Source organism: Strongylocentrotus purpuratus, unplaced genomic scaffold (genome assembly GCF_000002235.5).
Source record: "Strongylocentrotus purpuratus isolate Spur 01 unplaced genomic scaffold, Spur_5.0 spur5_scaffold_8, whole genome shotgun sequence".
Lineage (NCBI taxonomy): Eukaryota > Metazoa > Echinodermata > Echinoidea > Camarodonta > Strongylocentrotidae > Strongylocentrotus > Strongylocentrotus purpuratus.
Window position 1 is genome coordinate 509,037 of NW_022145614.1, and position 23,659 is coordinate 532,695.

A 23,659-nucleotide genomic window follows, 5' to 3' on the forward strand; every position below is an offset into this window, starting at 1 on the left:
AAGAACTTCAAACGTCATACATGATACATATAAAACTTAAATACCCTAGTATTGTAGTCAGAATAACACCCGCAAAAAGGGAAAGAAGAAGATGATAAAGAACAAGAAGTAGATGAAGAATAAGAAAAAGAAGAAGTACAAGAAGTAGAAGAGGAAAAATAAAAGAAGAAGAAGAAGAAGAAAAAAAAATTGCACTGAAGTAGTATATTCATTAAGTTTTATGTTTGCTTACTTTTCTTTGATAAGACTAGCATAGTAGATCTGCTGAGTGAGAGAATCTGCGTTACATCCCGCTCCTCCACAAATCTTATTTTGACCTTGCATATTCGAGTAATTGAAGCCACTGGTGGCGACGAAATAGACTGGTGGTCCTACTTTCATGTACTCTCCCATTGTCATCAAGTAGTCAAGTACGTACGAGTCCTGCGAGAAAAGGAACATCACTTCATTCGTTATGAACTCTACTTTCAACATCGTCGGAATTTTCGATTCATTATCGAATTGCTCTCAAAACTGATGTTTACATAGCTACTCACTATTGTCTTCCACGTTATACTCATTTACATGTAATACTGATTAAATATATATTTTTAAAGTTCAGTTCAGTCTTTTTATTTCTACCCTCAATAAAAACAAAAACAACATCCATAAAATATATAAACAAGAGAGCATCATCAATAGAAAACCATACAGAGCAATTAAATTAAACAAATATGAGAATGAGGGGTAAACAATAGCAGGGGACCAGCTACGCACTGAATAATTTACTGAAATATTAACATACCTTGGGCATAGTAATAAATTGATCTAAGCCAACAGGCAGTTTGAGGGTAAGAGCGATACAGGCACATGTGACTCCAGTGAAGATGAGGATCTGTGGAGAAGAAGATGGAGAAATATATTCTTCTAACTTCCAGATAAGTGCATCTGACAGTAATAAAGCGATTAAATGCACACACTTAAAGATAACGCAATGTGTGAAATAAAAACAAAATTTCTCTGACAGTTAGAATTTGATCTAGTCAAGTTAACTGCTTTTAATGTACACGCCAATTGGACGGCATTAACGGCGTAATGGACACTGTCATTATCAACAGTTTTGAGAACCATTTTAAAGGTACATAATAATTGTTAAGGTTCATACCTTCAAGATAGTTTGTTAAGAAATCTAGCAGCTTTACCAGCTACATTCATGAAAAACACGATGTAATCATTGTCATGCCAAGACCCAGGCTAACGACAGATTAACGATTTGTTGTGCTACATGTATTTTAAAATGTTTTGACTTACCACAGCTGGGCGGACCCATTTCTTCATGACGAATGGAGCGAAGTATTTCTTCATCACTATCTGAAGTAATCCCATCTTCTTAGGGACAGGGTCTTTGTGTTTAGGTGGTATACAGCAAACAATGTCGAAACGCCCACTCTGAAAATATGAAACATAAACTTGAATTAAATGCTATTTCATTGCAGCAGATATTGCTAATAATTGGGGTTTTATTCAATCTTATTCTGATTGTATAGTTAACATATTTTTTGGTAGTCCCTATTTACTTTTATCATTTCAAGTCCTATATAAAACGACCCTGCCATACCGACTCGATGGGTGAAGATGTACAATGAATAGAAAAAAGCATGAAAAATCATTTTTAATTATTTGTTAAAACCATCCTTTCCATTATTTCAAGCATGGTACGATAAGATATAGCTGCATACATTAGAATCGTGCTTCGCTCGATACAAAATAAAGAGAGTAGAAACATGAGTCAAGATGACACAAGTCGATAAAACAAAAATAAGAAGACTGAGTTTGCAACATATACGACGCGATGTTTGATGTTTTTAAGTTTTTCTAGTAAATACAAATACAATTAGAAAGTCAAATCCTTAATATTTCACTAGATTTTAGGTTTTTTTCTCATATTATTTGAATAAGAAGATAGTGGCGTAGCGTTGGTCCAGGCTCATAAAAGGGTACGTGTTTCATTGGGGGAGGGGCACTGGGCGTGAAGGGTGGGTGACATTGCAGAGAACAAGGCTACGCAGTAAATGGAGAAGGTCGTATCATCCACACTTCACGTTGCCTTCGCATTCTTCCTTTCTTTTATTCTTTCTCTTTTACTCTTTTTTTTTTTTGGGGGGGGGTCATTTGATTGGGGGAGTATGTGCCCCTTTGTAAATGACGCTGATTACTAACCTCTTGTCTTCGCACATCGAGTGAAAGGAGAGCGACAAAGGCTGTGATCTGAAGAATGAAGTTAATCAGTACAGACATACCAGAATAGAGAGCAAAGATACGAACAGCAGGCATCTCAGTCAAAGCACCTGATATCCAAAAGAAAAGAAAATACAGATTATTTTCTAACAAAGATCTATTTTTAAATATGATGTCATTGCAAAGTTCCAAAACTACAAACAATGGTTTCCTTCACAGTAAACACATAAAGTTGTTGATATTAAAATACAAGTATTAAATTATGTAACTATTAGATGAAAGCAAAATAAATACATATTTAAGATTACAATTCAAATCATGTAAAGAGCAATTATGCATTTCTGACGGGTATAATTATTAACATATTTCATTTTATAATCTAATCGTTATACCCTTATCAAGGTAGTCATAGGTTCCATTCGATAGGAGTATTTACTTGTGACGGCTATCATCATTAGGTGGGCCGTATTGACATTTGATAACGGATTTGATGCAGGTCGATCGTGGTACATCGACCTTATATTTAAGGTTGTCACATGAAAGACAGACTAGAGTCACTAGACACTCGCGGTTTGGGTACGAGCATTCCATAAATACAAAAACAAACACCGCTACAAACAGCCCCCGTCCAACACACACACACACACACACGCACACACGCACGCACACGCACACGTACACACATACACATTTTAACGAAACATTATGAAAGTAAAAGACACTCTAGTAGGGGCTTACACGTCGCCTGTATACCCAAGCAGAATCATTAGCTATAGTGCTCAACAAAGAACAGCAGCTTGGAGAAAGATTTCCATTATGCCATTGTTTTGTTTGTGTTTATTTAGTTATTTGTACTTATTGACACGGAACCTGTATGCCATTTTCATAATATCATCAAATTTAATACACAAAACTTTGTTAAGTGCCTCATTACAAATTATTTCCATTCACCTGTTACGATTTTTTTTTAATTTCAATATTCAGAATGCGAATTGCATACATTCTATGCTGTTATATAGGTAATATTTCCATAATGTTTGTCTTACCTAGCAACAATTAATGCATGCAATACACATTCTGACTATTAGAATATAATTATGTGCAACAGGTGAATGAAATAATTTGATACATATGGCAATTAACAAGACCTTTATGCATTACATTTTATTACATTACTAAAAAAAATGATTGAAAGCTCTGTTTGTTCAAATCCAGCCGAGATTACCAACCAACGTATTTTCTATTGCTCCGTGTCCGGTCAGCACTTTGATGGGAGAAGGCTTAGGAAATACACCTCTTCAATTGCTTTGTTTTGTTTTGAGATGGAGACTCCTTTTGGATTAAATCCCAGTTTTTGATAAGATGACGTCATGGTAGGACAAATTATCATATAAAATCAGTGTTACATATTTACAGTGTTTTTTTAATATATAATCGGTAATTATTTATTTGGCGCTTCAGATAAGTCATCTGTGAGAGCTGGTTTGGGTCCAGATGAATTGAACACAACTTTACTTTACAACACAACATTACATTTACTATGAGATGTACAATAGGGTATTAAAATGAGTTGATTTGAGTTGATTTCTTGAAAGTCTGTACGATCGTATTTCTGTATTTCATCACATTAATCTGTTTCTTTTTTATCATCGTTATGTAAAGGAGAAGAAAGTTAATTCACAAGATAAATTATGTGTATGTACTCTCAACTTACCAAGGAAGAAGGAGATAGACTCCGAGAGACCACATAGCAACATGCTAGGAGCAACCTTTCCCAGAACTCTGCCGATCTGTTCCTCACGGGACTCTCCTTCTTGCCTATGGTCTCGCTAGAAAAACATCACGAGAAGAAGGAAATTACGAAAAATTCTTGTACCCATTTCGTCTGTATTCAAAAATTTCACAGCACAGTCGTTAGACAAACTGTGTATTCTTATTCAAAACACTTCTTAATCCGGACTATTTCAAATTGACATTAGTTTTGGCGCTTTTGATGTTTTAAAATTGGCTACTATAATTGCATGATGGTGTTAAAGATAAGCGCTCATTTAGAATATTTTATATCTTAACAAAATTATACCTTTTGCTAAAAACCTTTAAAAATTAAGTTTGGAAAGAAAATAACTCTTTGATTCAAAGCCTTTTAATCCTATGTCATTGCATCGCTGTTCTATCTTCTAAACCTTCACGTTCTATTAGAAGAATGAAAGAGAACATAAGATTACCTGGAAGTCTAGTACGTAGATGAAGATATTATCAGCGCCGATAGCCAGGATGAGGAAAGGTACGACCTCCATGACGATCAGGGTTGTCTCGACACCAAAGTATCCATATATACCAATAGAAGCAAAGACTGAACTAAGCACGATGAAAACACCACCAAGGCCTAGAGTAATCTTCGAATCAACCTTAAGAGAGAACACAAACAAGGCAGAGATCCATTAGCTTTCATAATCAGTTCACTTCACTTCTTTATTATAAACTTTCATAAAAACGGCGATATCAAAATACATGTTTACAAGAACATCAACATTACAATCTCAAACAGAAAACAAAAATGATTTTATTGGCAGGCAGAAATCTCATTCAGTTCTAATCCCCCTATATATTGGAATGCAAAACGACATGTGCCTTTTTGTTAAATTGAATATGCAGCAAGGGAAAGTTGGTGTAACTAATGAAATGTTGTTATATATACATTGACCTGTTTATTTTGGGTGAACACAAGAGGATATGACTCAGTGTTCGTACATTAGTTAAGAAGTAAGAAACGTGATCAATAGTTCTGTTTCGTCAATACGTTTTCTCATTGAGGTATTACTAAATGTTTAAATATGCATTAAGCTGGAATCAATTTATCGTTCATAAATGTAACCGCCTTTCTCGAGAAAGTATACTGTGATTATTTAATGAACTCCTATTAAAGCTAACTTTTAGATAAAAAGTATGACTTTGATTTGGTATGATGGATGTGTTATATAATGTTGGACCGGTCTGAACACCATAGAATGGATAGTAATGTTTAGGTTTATATACATACCAGCAATCTATCCATCTTGGTGAATTCTCCGAGAGCCAGGGCAATGTAAGCAAAGATAACAAGATAACTGACAGCGATCGTCACCAGATCAGCTTCACTTTGACGAATCAACTCATCTTCGATAGAACGCTGTCAAAACATAGGAGTATAAATCATTGATTGATGGATTGATTGATTGATAAATTTACAATGTAGAAAACGAGGAATAATGTCAAAACAATATATTATGTAAAACGAACTGAATAAAGGAAAGAACGGAGAACTAAATAATGAGGCAAGAGAAGAAAAGAAATGAAAGGAAAAGAAGAGAAAAGAGGTTTTGAGGCATAGAGGTGTTGGAGTCGAGTGGTTTAAGCACTTGACTGGAAATGTGAAGGTTGTGGGTTCGATCACTGACACGGCACTACAGTCCTTTGGCAAAGCATTAATCGACATGTGCCACTCCATACCCAGGAAATAAATGGCGAAAGTCTTTGTGATAGAAATTGCCATATGCCCTCTCGGTGAACATTATGGTAGGAATACTCCACAGGGAGTGTAAATGGTGCACAGTGTGTGCGTAAATGAACCGATGACCGTGGTAATAATACTATCTGTAAAGCGCTTTAATAGAGACGGTATTCCATATTAAGCGTTATAAAAATCCAGATTTAATATAATTATTATCATAAAAGAACTAATGTTTATATCAAGTATTTTATCCAACGCTATAAGGACAGTGGGAAGGGTGTTGCGTAATGCAGAGAGAGAATGAAAATATCATCAGGTGGAATTCGGAATGGCCTCTTGTGACCTACGTGATAAAGAGGTTAACTTCATTTTCTGATAAGGTATTGATAAATTAAAACGTGACTGGAGGTGATTGTCAGGAAGCTCAAAGATATCTCTGTGACATGCCAGAAGATGTAGATAACGCCGTGAGATTGAACCGCAATTGATACTTCCTAGACATGTCATAATTGAAACACAGTCATCAGCATTATTTGATTGCATTATATGAATTCAATGAAGGATAACTTTCAACATATCATAATTTCACAAGCTTCACCTCGTATACTAGATAAATCGTATCCTGAAACATTTTATTTTGTATTGCATCTTTACTTCGTTTAGAAAGTTATTCGAAAATATTAATATTCAGACTTAATTCTTAGACTGCGTCCAGTCACTCCCTTGAAATTCGTTAAAACAAAATTATTATCCAAATGAATTTTAATAGTGTATCCTTACTTAATGATCAAATTATTATATTACTGCTTACTTCTGCGATATCCAAGATAGTAACGTTTGAGATATTCCCTTTAATTAAATTGGATGCCGGAGCTAAAGCCGATCTATTTATCTATTGAAGCATGTTTAGATAGGATAGAAACATGATCAGCAAAGATGTTACCCATCATGGTCCTGATTAAGTCTATGCAATATTATATATATTATTAATAATAAATGTCATGCTTGTGACTTCCAAATCTCTTTAAAAGCGCAGAGAGACATTTAAACCAGAATGTGAAGTGCTTCAGACTAGATCGAAGTTTGATTTTGCGTGCATGAATGCGATGTATAAAATACCAAGAACTATCGGAATGATAATATTTGGAGCTCACCTCTGCTGCATATGCGATGATGAAGTTTGGATTATCATAACTCTCCATGAATCTCAGGTACTCAGCTTCCCATTCTAAGATCATGTTATACTCAGTCTCATTCTCTTTCTTGTTGTCGAGTAGGATAGTGATGGCCAGCAGTTCGGCCTCATTGTAGTCATCGTCTACCGAATCGTAAGAGAAAAATACAACATCGACATCGTAATCATTAAGGCACTCAGTCCTCATCCATTCTCGAAATAATATACGTACCACAAAAAAAAAATGGGTACAAAGGAATTTCTAAGTGTGTGCCCCATCCCAGTTCGAGACCTCTTCCCCTCGTGAAAACTTGCTGATCTTCATTCGATAATTTGCAGGGCCCTGGGAACGATTTTTTCACCGGGGCCGCTGAGATATATATACTGCGACATTATTTTCGCAACGACTCAGCCAGCCGCTGAATAAGCGAGAGGGGGAGGGGGGGGGGGGGGGGGGGGGGGGTAAGAGAACATTTTTTTTGTTGGTGTCCCAAAATTTGAAAATTTGGTCCATTGGTATTGGGGGGGGGTTAGGTCTCTCATTTTGGGTCACCAATTACCACAATTTTTTATTTTTTTATTATTTGTTTTAATTATTTTTTTATTATTTCAACAACAAAAAATTGTAAACGAAGCATGTAATGATATACATTAAATATATCATACCAACAAAATTTGCAGGGGGTGCTGTGCCCCCCCCCCCCCCCCTGGAAAAATTCACCCCCGCTTCCCAGGGCCATGATAATTTGTCTATTTGTTTGTTTGTTTGTCTATTTGTTTGTATATTTGTTGCTGTTGTTTTTGTTGATGATGAAGATGACAATGATGTTGTTATTGTTCCTGCTGTTGATGTTGTTGTAGATTGTTGATGTTATCTTGATATGCCAAACAGGTTACAACCCATAAGACTAACAGCGGAATTTTCCAAAGGAGTGTTGCGATCAAGAATTGATTCCTATACACTCACCTGGATAACCACCGATAGCAACATATGGATAGGTTGGACCACCGAAAGCTGAAACACACATATCACGCAAAGGGGTGTTGTCTTCCAAAGAAAGCGGACTCCTGCAAGCAACGAAATATATCCAAAGTTAAAGAAAATGTCTAAATGTTCACGTATCATACACCTTCGGTTTATCTGTTAGATCGAACTGAATTTGCCCAAAATTTATCTGTGATCTACTTCTCAAATAACGGAAAATTATGGACTAGATGACAGTTTCTGGGTTTGAACGTGGTTGGCCGGATAAAACAACTTGACTTCTATTACAAAATGACTATACACATTTGCGCATACATTAGCGGAATCGTGGAGGGGCCACATTTTCCCCATCGCAAAAGCTTCATTCTGCCATATAAGATCATGCACAAAGCTTTTATGGCAAGATTTGTTTTCACTTATCAATCCATTGTCCATTAAAAAGAAAACTGTTAATCTTGGTGCCACTATTCACATGTGCACACCATGCACTATGCATATTTACAATATCATCACACACAAAAAAAAAAAAAAAAAAAAAAAAAATACTCCATTAATTTAATTAGAAACGTGCATGGTTCTTGCTCTCTCTCTCTCTCTCTCTGCAAATCGAATCTCTAGAAACACAGTTGATGAGCGTTCTTTATTGCGTATCAGTATATCACTTTGAATTTAAAATGTGAAAACTTTGATAAAAAAACATGTATGTGTTTTTTTGGTTTACTCTAGACGATTCTCAATCAGTTACTTTTTAATTATTCTATGTATTTTCTGTAAATTTTTTGAAGACGATATTTATTGGCCTAGGTGAAAAGGCAAGGTCATAAATTTAATTTTGGTAATTCGACCACTCATGAAATAACTATATTGTAAACCTAAAAACAGCAGTTAAGTCATGCAACTTACATTGTACTATTTTTTCAAGGTTATTTTGTTAGATGAATGTAATACGTGTGAATATAATTCTTGATGGATGATTGAGACTTACTTCATGCAATAGATGAAATGATCTCGATAATCGGCTGACTTTCCCTCACCATCAACTGCTACTTTGTTCAGCTGTTCATAACTGTTTCCATACCTGTGCGAAGAACATCAAATCATTTAATAATTATCATTTGACAAGACATGAATCTATCTTTGCCACACTCTATCCAGATGAGTAAAATAGGTACCTGGTAGGTAGAGTTAGTCCTGGAAATGCACTGTGCGCTGGCAATAATCGCTCGTCAAAACTCGTAGGGACGTTATAATAATAACAATAATAATTATCCAGCATTTACAAAGGGCTTAATATCACGTTTCTAAGTGTATAGGAAGATAATGGGAATGAAAATGAGAGGAAGAGAGAAAGAAAAAAAATCATAAACTATTTTATTACGTACAAAATATTTTCCGGAATACTTTCCTAAATTGTTTATTGTTCAACCAAGAATTGACATGACTAATTTCTCACCATTGTAGCACACTTTGAATAAGGCATTGGTTCACGACGGGAGCTAGTGGCTTGTTGCAGATATCACTCAGCCGTACTGGTGAACCTTTGTAATAAGCCGTGATGTTCTCTACTGCCTTCTGAAGATCAAGAGCCTGTCGGGAACAATACACCGATAGTAGGTCGGAACTTTGCTTCATAAAAGTTTTTAAATATTTTGAATTTTTACTCCCATTAATTAAAGAGTTCTTTTAATATTTTAAGATCTAGTGTCCATAATTACCCAGGTCTGGTTCTCATGTTTTTATGCACACTCTTTCAAACGCAAATATAGACAGAATACACTGTTGAGAAACATTTCATTCTCTCTCTCTCTCTCTCTCTCTCTATCTTTGTATATATCACCCTCTCCCTCTCTCTCTCTCTCTCTCTCTCTCTCTCTCTCTCTTCTCTCTCTCTCTCTCTCTCTCTCTCTCTATAATCAAAACAAATGAAATAATAATCCTTGAGAAACTTCTCTTCTTCACTATGACCGGTTTCAATTTTTTTCTATGAAGACATAACATTGAAACCGTTTAAAGTAAAGACGAAAACTATCTCAGGCATTTTTTATTTCATTTGTTTTAATTATTATTTGTATATCGCCGTGAAGGTGCATTATCAACATTAAACTATTTATTCTATATACATGTATATATATATATATATATATCTTTATTTATCACGTTTGGCATTTCTCCTCATTTTGTCATCTTTCAATCTTATTTTTTCCTCGCCTACGTGTCCTTTAGTTTCATTTTCTTGACTGTTCTTTGTTACATACCTGGGTTAGTACTTCTAAATTCACAACTGGTCCGAACGTTTTGTTTCCCTCGTTGTATGTGTCGTATTCGACATAATCCATGCCAGGAGCCCGGATGTAAATCAATGTGGTACGGTAGAAAGGAACGAATGTTTCGTCGTAGTAATCTTTCTCAAGACGAGCACGACTTTGTGGACCAGACCATAGCTCAACGGGATCCGTAACGATCTCGACCAGTAAGATACCTGACAAAGTCGTACAGAGTGAGAAAAAAAGTTTACTGTAGCCAGCGCAATAATGTTAAAGTCTTTGTAGTGACATGTAAAATAGGCCGACTCCTATTTTTTCTCGGCCTATAAAACTTGGGAGTGAAAGCAGAATTGACAATAATTTTGAAAGTGACGGAGGTATTAAAAGTATTGATTTTAAAAGCTTAACGGGGCTCTTTTAGGAAGTAAAGATTGAATATGCGGGAGAAATATGCATCAATGACGAAATAAAACCGTCTAAGGATCAACATGGCTGTTTTTGTTATTTTTTCCTCTCTAAAGTGTTTCGAATAAAAACCGCATGTAAGGTACTATCGTTACAATTACTTACAGCATGTGAGTTAATATCGCGATTATTGCTTACATCATATGCGGTAATATCGTTACCATTACTTACCGAATGTGAGTTAATATCGCGATTATTGCTTACATCATATGCGGTAATATCGTGATCATTACTTACCGCATGTGAGTTAACATCGCAATTATTGCTTACATGTACATCATATGCGGTAATATCGCAACCATTACATACCGCATGTGAGTTAATATCGTGATAATTGCTTAAATCATAATTAAGCGGTAATATGGTGACCATTACTTATCGCATGTGAGTTAATATTGTGATAATTGCTTACATCATATGCGGTAATATCGCAACCATTACTTGCCGCATGTGGGTTAATATCATGATAATTGCTTAAATCATAATTATGCGGTAATATCGCAACCATTACTTACCGCATGGGAGTTAATATCGTGATAATTGTTTACATCGTATGTAGTAATGGTGATCATTACTTACCGCATGTGAGTTAACATCGCGATTATTGCTTACATCATATGCGGTAATATGTCGACTATTGCTTACCGCATACGGTGAGTTAATATCGCGATTATTGCTTACATCATATGCGGTAATATGTCGACTATTTCTTACCGCATGTGAGTTAACATCGCGGTTATTGCTTACATCATATGCGGTAATTTGTCGACTATTACTAATTACCGCATGTGAGTTAATATCGTGATTATTGCTTACATCAAATGCGGTAATATCGTGACCATATACTTACCGCATGTGAGTTAACATCGCGGTTATTGCTTACATCATATGCGGTAATTTGTCGACTATTACTAATTACCGCATGTGAGTAAATATCGTGATTATTGCTTACATTATATGCGGTAATATGGTGACCATTACTTACCGCATGTGAGTTAATATCGTGATTATTGCTTACATTATATGCGGTAATATGGTGACCATTACTTACCGCATGTGAGGGCTACGACGACGCAGACCATGATGAAAAGAACCAAAACGGGATACCTAGCAATGCCTGTTCCCCACCATGTAAAGAAATCCCTCAGACCGTCATCCATCTTTTTATTAAAGTTATCCAATTTGCCCACCTTTATCAAGAAAAGAAAAGAACTTTCACTCTTTTTGTAAAATCTTGAATAAACCATAAACCATAAATTGTCCACAGAAGGAACTTACTTTTTATAGGCATACTGAAATTTTTCTTTCAAAGATAAGCTTGAGTTCTGGTAATTATAGAAAATAAATTCTTACAGAATCCAACAAAACTTACACTGAATGTACAAAATTACAAATAAATAACATGTACCAAACGATTTTGGTAGAAAATGTATAGGGGCTAAGAAATGAGCATAGGAAGATAAGGAAATCAATATAAGGTAAGTAGGACCGACACCATGTGCATAACACAGATTACTATGTGCAAGTAAGAGTTGTGGTTTTTATTGAAGATGATTTCCAGCAATTTTTTGTGATTTTGTTTCTATTTTACCGGTTCAAACAATTGACTACTGCAGGATAAACAACCCAAAATAAATTATAGCCATTTTCTCTCGATATACGATCCCCATACCAGAGCTCAAGATTAGTTTTAATGTAATGTTTAAACGAAATGCACCCTCAAGCATGAAGGGTGATTTTAGAAGATAATCAATCTAAAATCTACGGAGTTAAGGCATGTATCTTCATATTTGGTTTATAATATACGAGTATTGTAATGTGGAAACACAACTTGTAAAGAAATTGTTGGCGTCTTTACAAATTGAAATTACTCTCAGGAAACCTAACATTCATGGAAACACTATTGTTTATGAACGAATGCTGGTGCCAACCCCCCCCCCCCCCCTCCCTCCCTTCCCAAATAATGGCGGGAAAGGCTCAATACAGAGAATTATTTGACAAAACAAATGGGGTTATAGAAAAGGAATAAAAGAAAAGAAAAGAAAAAAAAGAATATGAAAGAAAAAGAAGAAAAATACCCGTCATACAATGATGAAGTCTAATTTAGGAGTACTAAAGTTTGTAAATAGGTTATGACAGATTAAGTTTTTCAGGGGGGATGAGAAATGCTTCCCGTTAACCTCTCCCCCCCCCCCCCCCCCCCCCCCCATCACTGTGTACCTCTCATCGCTTAATCTTTTAAGATGATGAGGGATGACGTCATCACTTACATCTTCGGGTTCTATCCTGACTTCATTCTTCCTGAGAGGGAGCTCTTCATCATCGTTGCTGACGACAAGGCAATTATAAAGGATGAGAGAGACAACGAACAGACAAGCGAGTCCCACATAGATCATGAGAATAATGAAGGAGTATCCATCCATAAGACCTATTTTGTAAGGTGGTACAACTGGTCCGATGGTTGGTAAGGCCGAGCAGGAGAGTTCACAGTCTTGACAACTACAGCTGCTTTGATTGCCAACAGGTGCGTTACAGTAAAACGAGGTAGGGTTCATGGGCTCCATGCCTACCGTAAATAGATTAAACGTAATCAAGAGAAGTGACAAATTAATTTCTTTCGTAAAGCATGTCTACACGTAGAATGGAAATAACACTATGAAAGAATCTATTATTTTGTTATTATGTATTGTGCTGTTGTTGATGTTGTTGTTTTTAATGAACATCATCATGTTACAGGCCTATTGTGGTGCATAACCCAATCAGTTATACCAGGAGGAGGGACCCAAGGGTTACAATGATTTAATGATATCCCTCTCATGCACAGGTGATTTCAAATATTACAGTTAAAGATGATTATAACGATGCAATATCTACATGAAAGGGAGAGAAGCAGAGAAAGAGAGAGACAGAGGGAAAGAAAGGTGTAGAGACAGCAAGCCAGTGGAAATAGAAACGGAGTCGTTAGACAATGTACGATAGCACTCCTGCCGCCTCTCAAATTGTACTTATATCAATCGAAGACTGTACTGCAATGCATGGATGATTTTTACCCTTTACTTGTCGATAAATTTAAAAAAGAAAAATTTAGAATAGAAATTAGTTCATCAATTACAAAACAAATTTTTGAAAATAAGAGCTGATACGGTTTAAAAGGAGGAGAAGGCGGAGATGAAGGAGAAAAGGAAGGAGGAGGCGGCGGAAAATAAGAAGGACGAGGAGGAGAAGAAAAAGAAGAAGAAGGCGAATAAAAGAAGAAAAATATGGATGGAAAAGAATTTTGAAAAAAAATAAAGAGATACATGAGATAATAATTTATTTTCCACTTACTTTCGTCCATGCCTTCGACTGTTTCTCCTGTTGGTACAACTGTGAAGTCAATATTCCAAGGAATGAATCCATTAGCTGTATCACCAAGGAAGTCTAGCCACCTTTGAGGGGAGCAATCGTCACCGAGATACCCACCACACATTACATCCATCACAGGTGTATTAGCAGCTGGGAACTGAACATCCTTACCTGAAAGAATATCGATTGGAATCTCTCAAATTAATGATAATGATAATAATAGCAACATACGTATAACTCTTAATACTACGTTTCTAAAAGCTTCACCATGTTTTCATTGAAGTCTATTTTTATTCCGGTTATTTGATTCATTTTCTATTCCGCACATGATAGTGCACACATGATAGCCTTAATAACATGGTGGCTTCAGTAGTTGTGATTTTCTCAAAGTTTTCATTATTTTCTTTATATGTGTCCTGATTCTGACCACCGATCTACATGATCTAATTAATACATTAATTTTAAGCAAGCTTCTCTCGGAGTCACCAAATAAAGAAAAAACAGAGCAGGTTGCCAAAGCTCAGGTGGACTTTCTAGACAAATATTTCTTTCCGGCGAGAGAGACAACGTCCATGGCAATGGCTACTATAGAGAGGTGGCCTCTAGCCCTCTAAGACAGGTTGGACTTTATTTAATATCGAATCGGGTGAGATGAGGCTTACATGAATCATAGGCGACGTCAGCGAACTCCTGTGCGACGAAGGCATCGAAGCGACGGACGCCGACTCCATCATCGCTAACCAGGAGGACTGTAGCATTGGAATAGAGACTCTGCTGAGGACTACAAACCATCTGACACATCATAGTCAAAACGTTTTCTAGACAGGCTGGACAACGACCGAATGCAGGCCGCAGTGCAGTCAATAAAGGCTATAAACACAAGCATTGAGATACATTCCATGAAATAAAGTTTAATGTGAATAAGTTTCTTTGATATCAAGAAATTTATTGGAAGGCATCAGCGATGGAAAAGAGTTAGTCCTTTTCTAAAGTAGAATATTAGTAATGAACACGTATAGACTGTTATTACATCAATGTCATCATGCCACGATATATATATATATAATGGGAAAAAAGTGAAAGCCAAGAATATTCAGTCCAACATAAAAGATAACTTTCTGAAATTAAATACTTAAAAAGGAATCAAACTTGAAGATGCAAATTTTACATGTAAAACAGTGAATTTAAACAATTTAAGAAATTTAGAACATGATACATGTAAATACTTGAAGATGTTGGTTACCTGCATGGTTCTAAGTTGTTGAAGATCACAGCAGACTTCATCAGGGTTGTAAGCTGGACAAAAATCATTTAGAAGACCAATGGCTGCTGCTGATCCAGTAGGCCGGGCTACTTCATTGTCCAAGCAATTTAGATCTGATCTAAAATTTGTATCAGGATTTCCCCCGCATTCGCTGAACATCATACACCTCCCTTCCTCGTGCAAATACGCCTGTGAAAACATTCAATAGTTAAATACGGATAGTAATCGAATCATTTGTTAATTTTTAATAAGTTGATAGACATTTCAATATGTTTTTTTTTTTACGCAGCAGTGTATCAAGGGAAAGATATATAAGAAGAAAGTAAGTAGAGTCTACTGGTCCATCATAATTATCTAGAGGAACAGGAACCACAAGGACTAGCTCGGCTAAAGACCATTAATGCCTAGGTCACATTTGCCGCGGTGGCCGTGGGGTCTAAAATATCTACAGCCATTATAGGGCTGCCACAGCATTCACATGGTCACGCACGGTAGCAGTCACATATGTTAGGGTAGCCGCACAGCGTTTTTTGAATTTGTGGATACACAAAATATGCAGCTGCCGTATAAGGTTTTTGAAGTGTCGACGCGCGGTCGCCTTAGGATGTCCCTGCGGCGGCCGTACAGTAAACAAATACCAAGGCAAACACAAGGTAGCCGCAATGCCACCGTACGCCCGACGTATGGTCGCCGTGAAACCGCTCAACGACATGGCTATGGTGTGTCTTTGGGTACGTTTATGCTCAACTATTTCTGACCAGAATGAGGCATTTGTTACGCGTTTAGTTCAAAACACGGTTGCGTCCTTTCTCATTTTGTAGAATCACCGAAAAACGGCGATCATAATCGCCGATCGCAAACTCACAAAAAGGTGCGTTTTTGATCGGCGATTCTGGGGAAGCATAAACGCACAATCATTTGTAAACGCGTTTAAATGAGGTCAATGTAGCATGCGCAGTGCAGGTTTGCGAATTCAGCTGCAGAGCCAAAATCATGCCTGGAGGAGCCAGAGAAGTGAGCATAAACAGTACACCGTGGAACTGCGATTACGATGAGCGTTTCAAATCGCTCATTCTGCCTTCAAAATTGAGCATAAACGCATCGAACCTAGAAATGAACAAAGTTATAACTCCGGGTTATAATCCCACGGCAACCCATACGGCCTATAAAGATAGGGATACGCCCTCGTGTTACCCTGAGGGCACCGCAGATCTTCCGCGGCCGCCACATGTATCTCTCGATTTCGGGGGCCTACGATACTAATTAGTTGTTTTTTTTTTTTGTTTTTTTTTTCCTTTAATGCATCTACCAGGCGTAGGAATGAATCAAATAATGCACACATACCAGGTTGTGAAGTAACCGAATTTTAATCAAACATCAAAACACAATAATTGTTCTAATAATAATAATAATAATATTTAATTTTTATATAGCGCTTATTACAAATGTTTCTAAGCGCTTTACAAATATACTATCTCTTGTGGTTCCCTATAACATAGAATCCTATAAGAGTAAAGAAAATGAAAGTTGCCGTTCATACTTTTTAATCTTTTCTCCATTTAAAGCAGATCTATTTCTTTGATTGTAAGTGTGTCGTTTTTGCTTAATGATAGTATACAAAATGAAAAAAGAATGTAACAAGACAATAGTATATTTGTAAAGCGCTCAGAGACATTTTTATGAAGCGCTATATAAAAATTAAATATTATTATTATTATTATTATTATTTAACAAAATTATTATTTATATCATATATATCACATTATTATATGAATGGAAGAAAGAAAGAATCAGCATTATGCTAAAACGCAAACTAAAAGTAGGTCTTCGCAAGTGATTAAATATGATTCTACATGAACGATCATTGTATGTATCAGTGGCTTAGCGAGGGCTAAACTATTGAGAGGGGTGGGTGGGGGCACTGACGTCATGGGCACTGACGTCATGGGCAAGGGCATCGGAAATATTTGGTCAGATGGTGGACTAAAGAAAAAGGGAGAGAATGCCACCGCAGAGTGTGGAAAGGGCGAATCAACCAATTACTAAACCATCATAATTGTATGTGCTGTTTATTCTTGACTATAATTATACCTTAATTTGTCATCGTTCTACAATTGCGAAATTACGAAGTTAAAATTCTGTTAAACCCCTTGCATGTATTACTATTATATATTATGTATTATTATATCAAAAATATTATTATAAATAGTAGAAGTAGAAGTAGTAGTAGTAATAGTAGTAGTAGTAGTAGTAGTAGTATTGTAATACAAAATTTCTTTAATATTATCTCCTCCTTTTCACATTGCATTTTCCATTCTCCCTTTCTTTCTCCCCTCCCCCCCCCCCCCCCCCCCCCCCATTCGACTGAGGGGCCCTTGAATCCCTATCCCACATACGTGACCACGCCACTGAGTACCATCCAGTAATATCTTGTATATTTACTAAAGCTGTCAAACGTATCTTGTGCTAGACTGTGCTATATATTAGTTCAATAAGGGCGAATCCTGAATGTTGTTAACAGAGCGATTGAAGCGCCATACGCATGTTCAGGGAGTTGATTGGAAAACGGGGGAGGTGCGAGCTAAACCTTAGGTACCTAAATTATGGGATATGAACAAAATATAGAGGGGATGATTGTGCTCCTTCTACCCCCACCCGCCTCTGTATCAGTCACTGTTATCAACGCAAACACTGAGACAGAGATTCGTTCTAAAAGCAGATGCAATCTCAATGATTACGTAACACGGGCGGACAGAGCTGTTATAAAACGTCGATGTTTACTACGGCAGTACAAAGGGCAATTAGCTATAAAGTATATAATAATTGGTCTAGAGTGGTATTATTCAACAGATAAAATTCTATAATGGCTACTTTGTTAATTTTGAAGGCCTATATCTAACCTTAAACCAGTTATGAGCAGATGAAGTATTAATTAGATTAGTCTTGAACCCTGTCCCTAAACAATTTTGTCATCAAACCCTTGGGATCTGGTTTATTAAATGAAGGGAGAGCTTCCGAACAGACCCCTAAATCGGCTGTTCACATCGTTTAGCAAATACACATGTTTTGTCAAAGGAAAGTGGTATGAATGCACATTACAAAACGCAAAAACGGACTAAAATATGAATCGGAATAGATAGGCTTGCCAAACGCCCCCAAGATTGGTAACAATGATTGCTTTGCACATTGACCATGTCTGAAGGAAGAAGTATGATGTACATCATAACAGATAAACGAGCTTTAACAAATTTCAATTCGGAAAGACCCCTTGAGTGAAGCCCCAAATTACCCTCTGACTAAACCATGAAAGCAAGGTATAACATAGATTCATGCGTTTTACGGCAAGTGTTTTGCTTTGTTTAGTTTAAGGTCTGTTTAAACAAAGTGAGATAGAATCATGAAGAGTTTTCTCGCAATACAGTATTAATATTATTTAACTATTTAAACGAAAATAATAGCATGGGAGGGGACAATCCCTTAAAAATACCTCAACGATGATAATAAATTCAACATCCAGGTGGGAAATGTGAAATGTAAGCCGAATAAATATTTGTCGATATTTTCTTGGGTTTCACCTGAAAAATTTAAATAATCTTTCTTACGCAGTTCTCCGACCGCTCGAAGTAACCAGTTGAAGTCATCATCTTATCCAGGAGGGAAACATATCTCATTGAGTATGATGACGTCATTAATCATTAATAGCTCGTGTTATATAGTAGATAGTTCTGATATAATTAACTGTATCACTACTTGGTTCATGTTATGTATTATGTTATCTTAATATCTCGTCTAGTTCCCTGTGCTTTATCTTAATCGTTTCTTGTAGATTGTTTACATGGCTGTAGAAATAAATATATCAACGGCTAAATAAAAGGGGACGCCCATCTTATTTAATTGCAATTCATTTCGCTATCATCAGTTGTTACAGGGAACATAACATTGTATCTAAACGACATAGATAACTTGGTCATACAAACAGGCGCGGATCCAGGATTTCTTAGGGGGGGGGCCCAAATTTGAAAATTTAGTGTGCTGAAATTTGAAAATCGTGCAGGCCAATATTTCGCTCAGTTGGGGGGGGGCTGAGGTAGTGAGCAATAATTTTCTTTGGCCCTCAAAAATTTTGAAAAATCACCCCCGCCCCCCCCCCCCCGTTGAGCGCCAGGGGGGGGGGCATCTATATAAAAAAAAAATGAACGTGTTTTTACACGTGTTTTCCCAGTGGCCGGGCCCCCTGGCTCCCCCCCCCCCCCCCCTCCCCTGGATCATACAAATACTATAGAGTGGCACCGGTAGCTGCTGCCATTTTTATAAGGGCCTATTATCAATTAAACATGTTTTTTGTTTGGATAGTGACATATCTTTTATAATTGTTTTAATTTTCAGCTCTTGAGTTGCATGGTCTATGCATCTTGTATAGCAATAAACCAATATAATTGGCGGATCCGGGGGCACCGGGGCACGTTCCCCCCCCCCACCCCCACCCCCTGAGAAACTCGATTCTCGGCTCAGCCATGGGATGTTATAATATAGGTAATTCTAAAGTATAATTAATTTCAATTAATTACTTCAAAAAGACGACATTGTCTTTTACCACATTTCATTGAATATTCAATATTGCATTTTTAATATTGATATGAAACTTTCGTTGATATTTTACCTGAATACATTGTTCTGAGAAACTAAATGATGTGTGATGACACCTGGCATGGTGAGTGATGGAAACCCAACAGGTGGGACTATAAGATAAGCCGTTGATTGAGTCATTAGTGTAACGGATCATAACTATAAATAAACGACGCAATATTTGTATTAAAAGCAAATTATTTTACAGTAAACAAACCATTTATGAATGCTTTCAGTAAAGTCTAGTGTTTTTACACAAATCTAACGCTGATCTAATATCATGGTTAGACTTTTGGTTTGAGGGGCTCTGGCAACCTCGAGGTGAATGAGATAGATAGCTTGAAGTTAACCCGACTTGGTTGCCTTATTATGGGGCTCTACAGTGCGTATAAACAAAAAGTGTACATAACATTGATAGTTTTTAATTAATAGATGATGTGGCCTTTGAATCAAATTTCATGATTAAGGGTAACTAATACCCTGTATCATGATATCATTTATTGTGCTACCACGGATGACTGAGCAGCGGGCTTAACCGGCGGCTCACAACCTAGCTGGCATGGGTTGGATGCGGGGCATACTACATTAGAACTTATGGATGAGTGATAAATGCGTTTTTTTTTTTATTACAATGAAAGTGAGGAGGTTTTTCATAGCCTTATAATCATTTTAATCATTTCATAGGAATACTACAATGCTATTCACATTAACAAAAGTTTGAAAATATCTGTTTATGTTAATAGAGGCTACTTTATTTTATTCCAAACTCCAAAGCTTTCAATCTTAATCTTGGCTGTCTTCTTTTGGATAAACACTCATACAAATAAAGAGAATGAGTTAGGTAATTTTGTAATGCATGTTTTATGTTGAAAGGATATACGATTCACCATATATTAGGCCAAGCACCGATTTTTGATTTTGTTTTTTGTTTATATAAATAGAAATCATAGTTATACTTGAAGTCAGTGTTACATCAGGGCATTCTAAAAACCTTGTAAGTGTCAGGTATAGAAATGTATGCTTGTAAAATGTAAGTGTGCTTAAAATATTGCTGATATCGCAGTAAGCAGTTTTTACACCTTGTTTAGAAAAGGAAAAGAGCTGTGGGCTTATATTGTAAATGCTTTGGGGCCACTTTATTTATCTTATTTAATTTAAATCATTTAAACATATTTGTGGCTTACACCCAGTAAATAAGATCGATTGATCGATCTGTATTGAAAAACAAGTCAGAAAAAATCTTGGAACCAGTGGGACTTGAACCTGCATCTACTGCTTGCCGGGCAGCGACTCTACCACCAGGCCATCACTGGTCCATGGCACAGTCACAATGAACTAGAAACAAATACTCAAGCTCTCCTGATTCATTCTGACTTATTAATATTCATTAGTCCGCCATAGGACAATAACTTTTATAAATGTAATGCTTCCTGGGAGAAATTTCAATTATTTAAACATATTTGTGGCTTATTTATTTATCTTATCTACATGTATTTTTTTCTTATAATAAAAGGGTGAAACATCCTACGTCCCCTTAAACAAGGGAAAAGTTCTATGAAGAGTAAATACAACAAAAAACAGATGAGTTTCAAACTTGCTTATGAGGAAAGTATTTTTAAATTAAGTCAGTTTTGCTTGAATCATTTTATACTCAACACCAAATTTTGAGTACCAAACATGTTTGGTGTGTTTGTCTCTTAAAGCATTTATCAAAAACCTATCAAAACCTTTTATAGGGGAGACCCACAACCAGCAGTTCTTCTGTTAAGAACTGTCTTACAATTTCTCAGAGTTAACATGGAGAATATTCAACTCTGACCAGTATTTATTATTGGTGTGGTTAACCAGTGCACGGCTACGCCTTTAAACGGCCATGTCCTAGACCACTAATAATTAACAGGTACTAAGAGTTTTGATACAGATCTGCATGTATTAAAGTTATTGTGAGAAGGTTTAACTTTTCTCATGTCAGTATTTAAAAGAGTGTAATACTACAAATTGTAAAGCGGGCATCAGAAGGCGTCGAAGGTGAGGTAGCTATGATACTGCAGTTGAATGTTGAGGTCCCATAGTCATTGACATATAATTTTGACATCTTACACTGTAGATATTGTTAATACCTCTATATATACTATGTAGTTTGAACGTTGCACGAGTCATTTGTTAAAAGAACAATCCTATACTGCCGTGCCACTGTGTTTTATTTGTAGTACATAGTCATTTACCAAAGGCAAGCACTAACTTTTTGCACTATATGGTATTAAACCTTTAGTCACTGCATGTATTTAGTGCTTGTCTGTGGTCTGTGAAAGAGAGAGAGCAAATCATTTAATTCCTGATTTTTGTGTCTGAGTTGACACGCTGAAGAAACACTTATGTGATAAAGTATCATCCACTTTACATAGATACAATATATGATAAAAACCTTTGTCTCAGCAGCTATTTTGTAAATGGCGGCCATCTTGAAAAATAACAACAACAAATCCAAAAATATCAAATAGTAAGGTCCTTCCTCACTGATTTTTAAACAGTCCGGACGATAAACACGTTATTTTGTTTTACTTGGTCTCATTCTTACAGCTAGGATTCTACGATGATGGAAAATGAATTTTCACTTACATGAGATCCTGACGCTGTCAGGAACAAAATGGCGGCGAGAAATTTCAACATCTTCCCGTTCATGATGAAAACAGGATCCTGGGGAAAACAGAAATGAAAATAATCCCGTCAGAAATCAACTCGATATTAGTTAACGAATAAAAATAAAGATAGTAGTCTTCAGCTGGGGATCTTATATCCTCTTTCCTAACCAACGAAATTAATTGTTTATTAAATCCGGTAAATATATGGATTATCCTGCTGCCCTTAATGGGAAGATTACATCAATCGAATTGCAATTTATTTATTTAAAGAAATTTAAAAAAAGAGAAGATTCTGTTCATTTTATGAGAAGAAAGACGTTTGCTTACACACAACGATCACACCAAGACGATTAATTTGAGACTTCTTGCTTTTATTCCAGTAATTCTTGATCAGGATAAGTTACCGACCATAGAGAATCAATGTCGGTCTGTCAAGTAGCAAGATACTGCTAACTACCTAATGGCGTGATGTTTAATAATATATCTAGGTGGGGCGCGTACAAGAGCCGGATTGTTTCGTCACCATATTAATTAATTAGTCCAAGTTAGCCTCATTAATGATTAACGATCTTTGTAAATATGTAAGAATCTACCAGATAACTTACCGCTAAATTGCTTCGATAAACTACTCCAGAATGGGAGGTAAGTATTGACTTAACTGCAGTCCGTTATACAAACGACATTTACAAAGAGATTAATTTCATTCTGGGTCATTGTTGTCAAAAACTGGCGTTTTGTCAGATGTCATAACATTTTCTCTTAGCGTCATATTACACAACATAAGGTTATACAAATTTGCATCAAAACTTTTAAATCTCTTCAAAGCGTTAGATTTACAACCTTTTATCATATATATATTACTTTAGTTTCTTGTCATATTTGTCACATATACATTATTCTGTGCGTTAAACTGAAAATAATTGTAACGTAGTTCAAATAAAATTATAGTACTTCAGCTTCCAATCTTAATTAGTTTCACAAGATTCTATTAGATTGATAAGGATACACATCTATATATCTATATTTTCTTCACTCAAACAGAATAATAATGCTTGCTGGGCCGCGCCCTCATGTCAAAAAGTTTCGATACCGACTAGATTATACTTTGGGTAAATATGACCGTAATATTGTATTTTCCTCTATTTTGTAAACAGTTATATTATTTATATTAAAAGTATAATCAGTTT

General features: G+C 36.1%; 1 protein-coding gene across 1 annotated transcript in view; it reads right to left on the reverse strand.

Annotated features, from left to right (window-relative positions):
• The window catches only part of LOC586083 (NPC intracellular cholesterol transporter 1-like), a 31,035-nt gene extending 8,119 nt beyond the window's left edge, over positions 1 to 22,916 (reverse strand). Inside the window, exons 1-19 of the mRNA XM_030975532.1 lie at positions 22,800 to 22,916; positions 22,450 to 22,527; positions 15,184 to 15,393; positions 14,603 to 14,810; positions 13,923 to 14,111; positions 12,866 to 13,161; positions 11,647 to 11,785; positions 10,122 to 10,345; positions 9,320 to 9,453; positions 8,852 to 8,944; positions 7,849 to 7,949; positions 6,862 to 7,025; positions 5,258 to 5,386; positions 4,443 to 4,625; positions 3,932 to 4,046; positions 2,200 to 2,327; positions 1,291 to 1,428; positions 785 to 874; positions 233 to 423 (exon numbers count right to left, since the gene is read on the reverse strand). Coding sequence (XP_030831392.1) covers positions 233 to 423; positions 785 to 874; positions 1,291 to 1,428; positions 2,200 to 2,327; positions 3,932 to 4,046; positions 4,443 to 4,625; positions 5,258 to 5,386; positions 6,862 to 7,025; positions 7,849 to 7,949; positions 8,852 to 8,944; positions 9,320 to 9,453; positions 10,122 to 10,345; positions 11,647 to 11,785; positions 12,866 to 13,161; positions 13,923 to 14,111; positions 14,603 to 14,810; positions 15,184 to 15,393; positions 22,450 to 22,512 — 2,795 coding nt within the window. The 5' untranslated portion in view covers positions 22,513 to 22,527; positions 22,800 to 22,916. The remainder of the gene's footprint in view (positions 1 to 232; positions 424 to 784; positions 875 to 1,290; positions 1,429 to 2,199; positions 2,328 to 3,931; positions 4,047 to 4,442; positions 4,626 to 5,257; positions 5,387 to 6,861; positions 7,026 to 7,848; positions 7,950 to 8,851; positions 8,945 to 9,319; positions 9,454 to 10,121; positions 10,346 to 11,646; positions 11,786 to 12,865; positions 13,162 to 13,922; positions 14,112 to 14,602; positions 14,811 to 15,183; positions 15,394 to 22,449; positions 22,528 to 22,799) is intronic.
• Between the last annotated feature and the right edge of the window lie 743 nt (positions 22,917 to 23,659).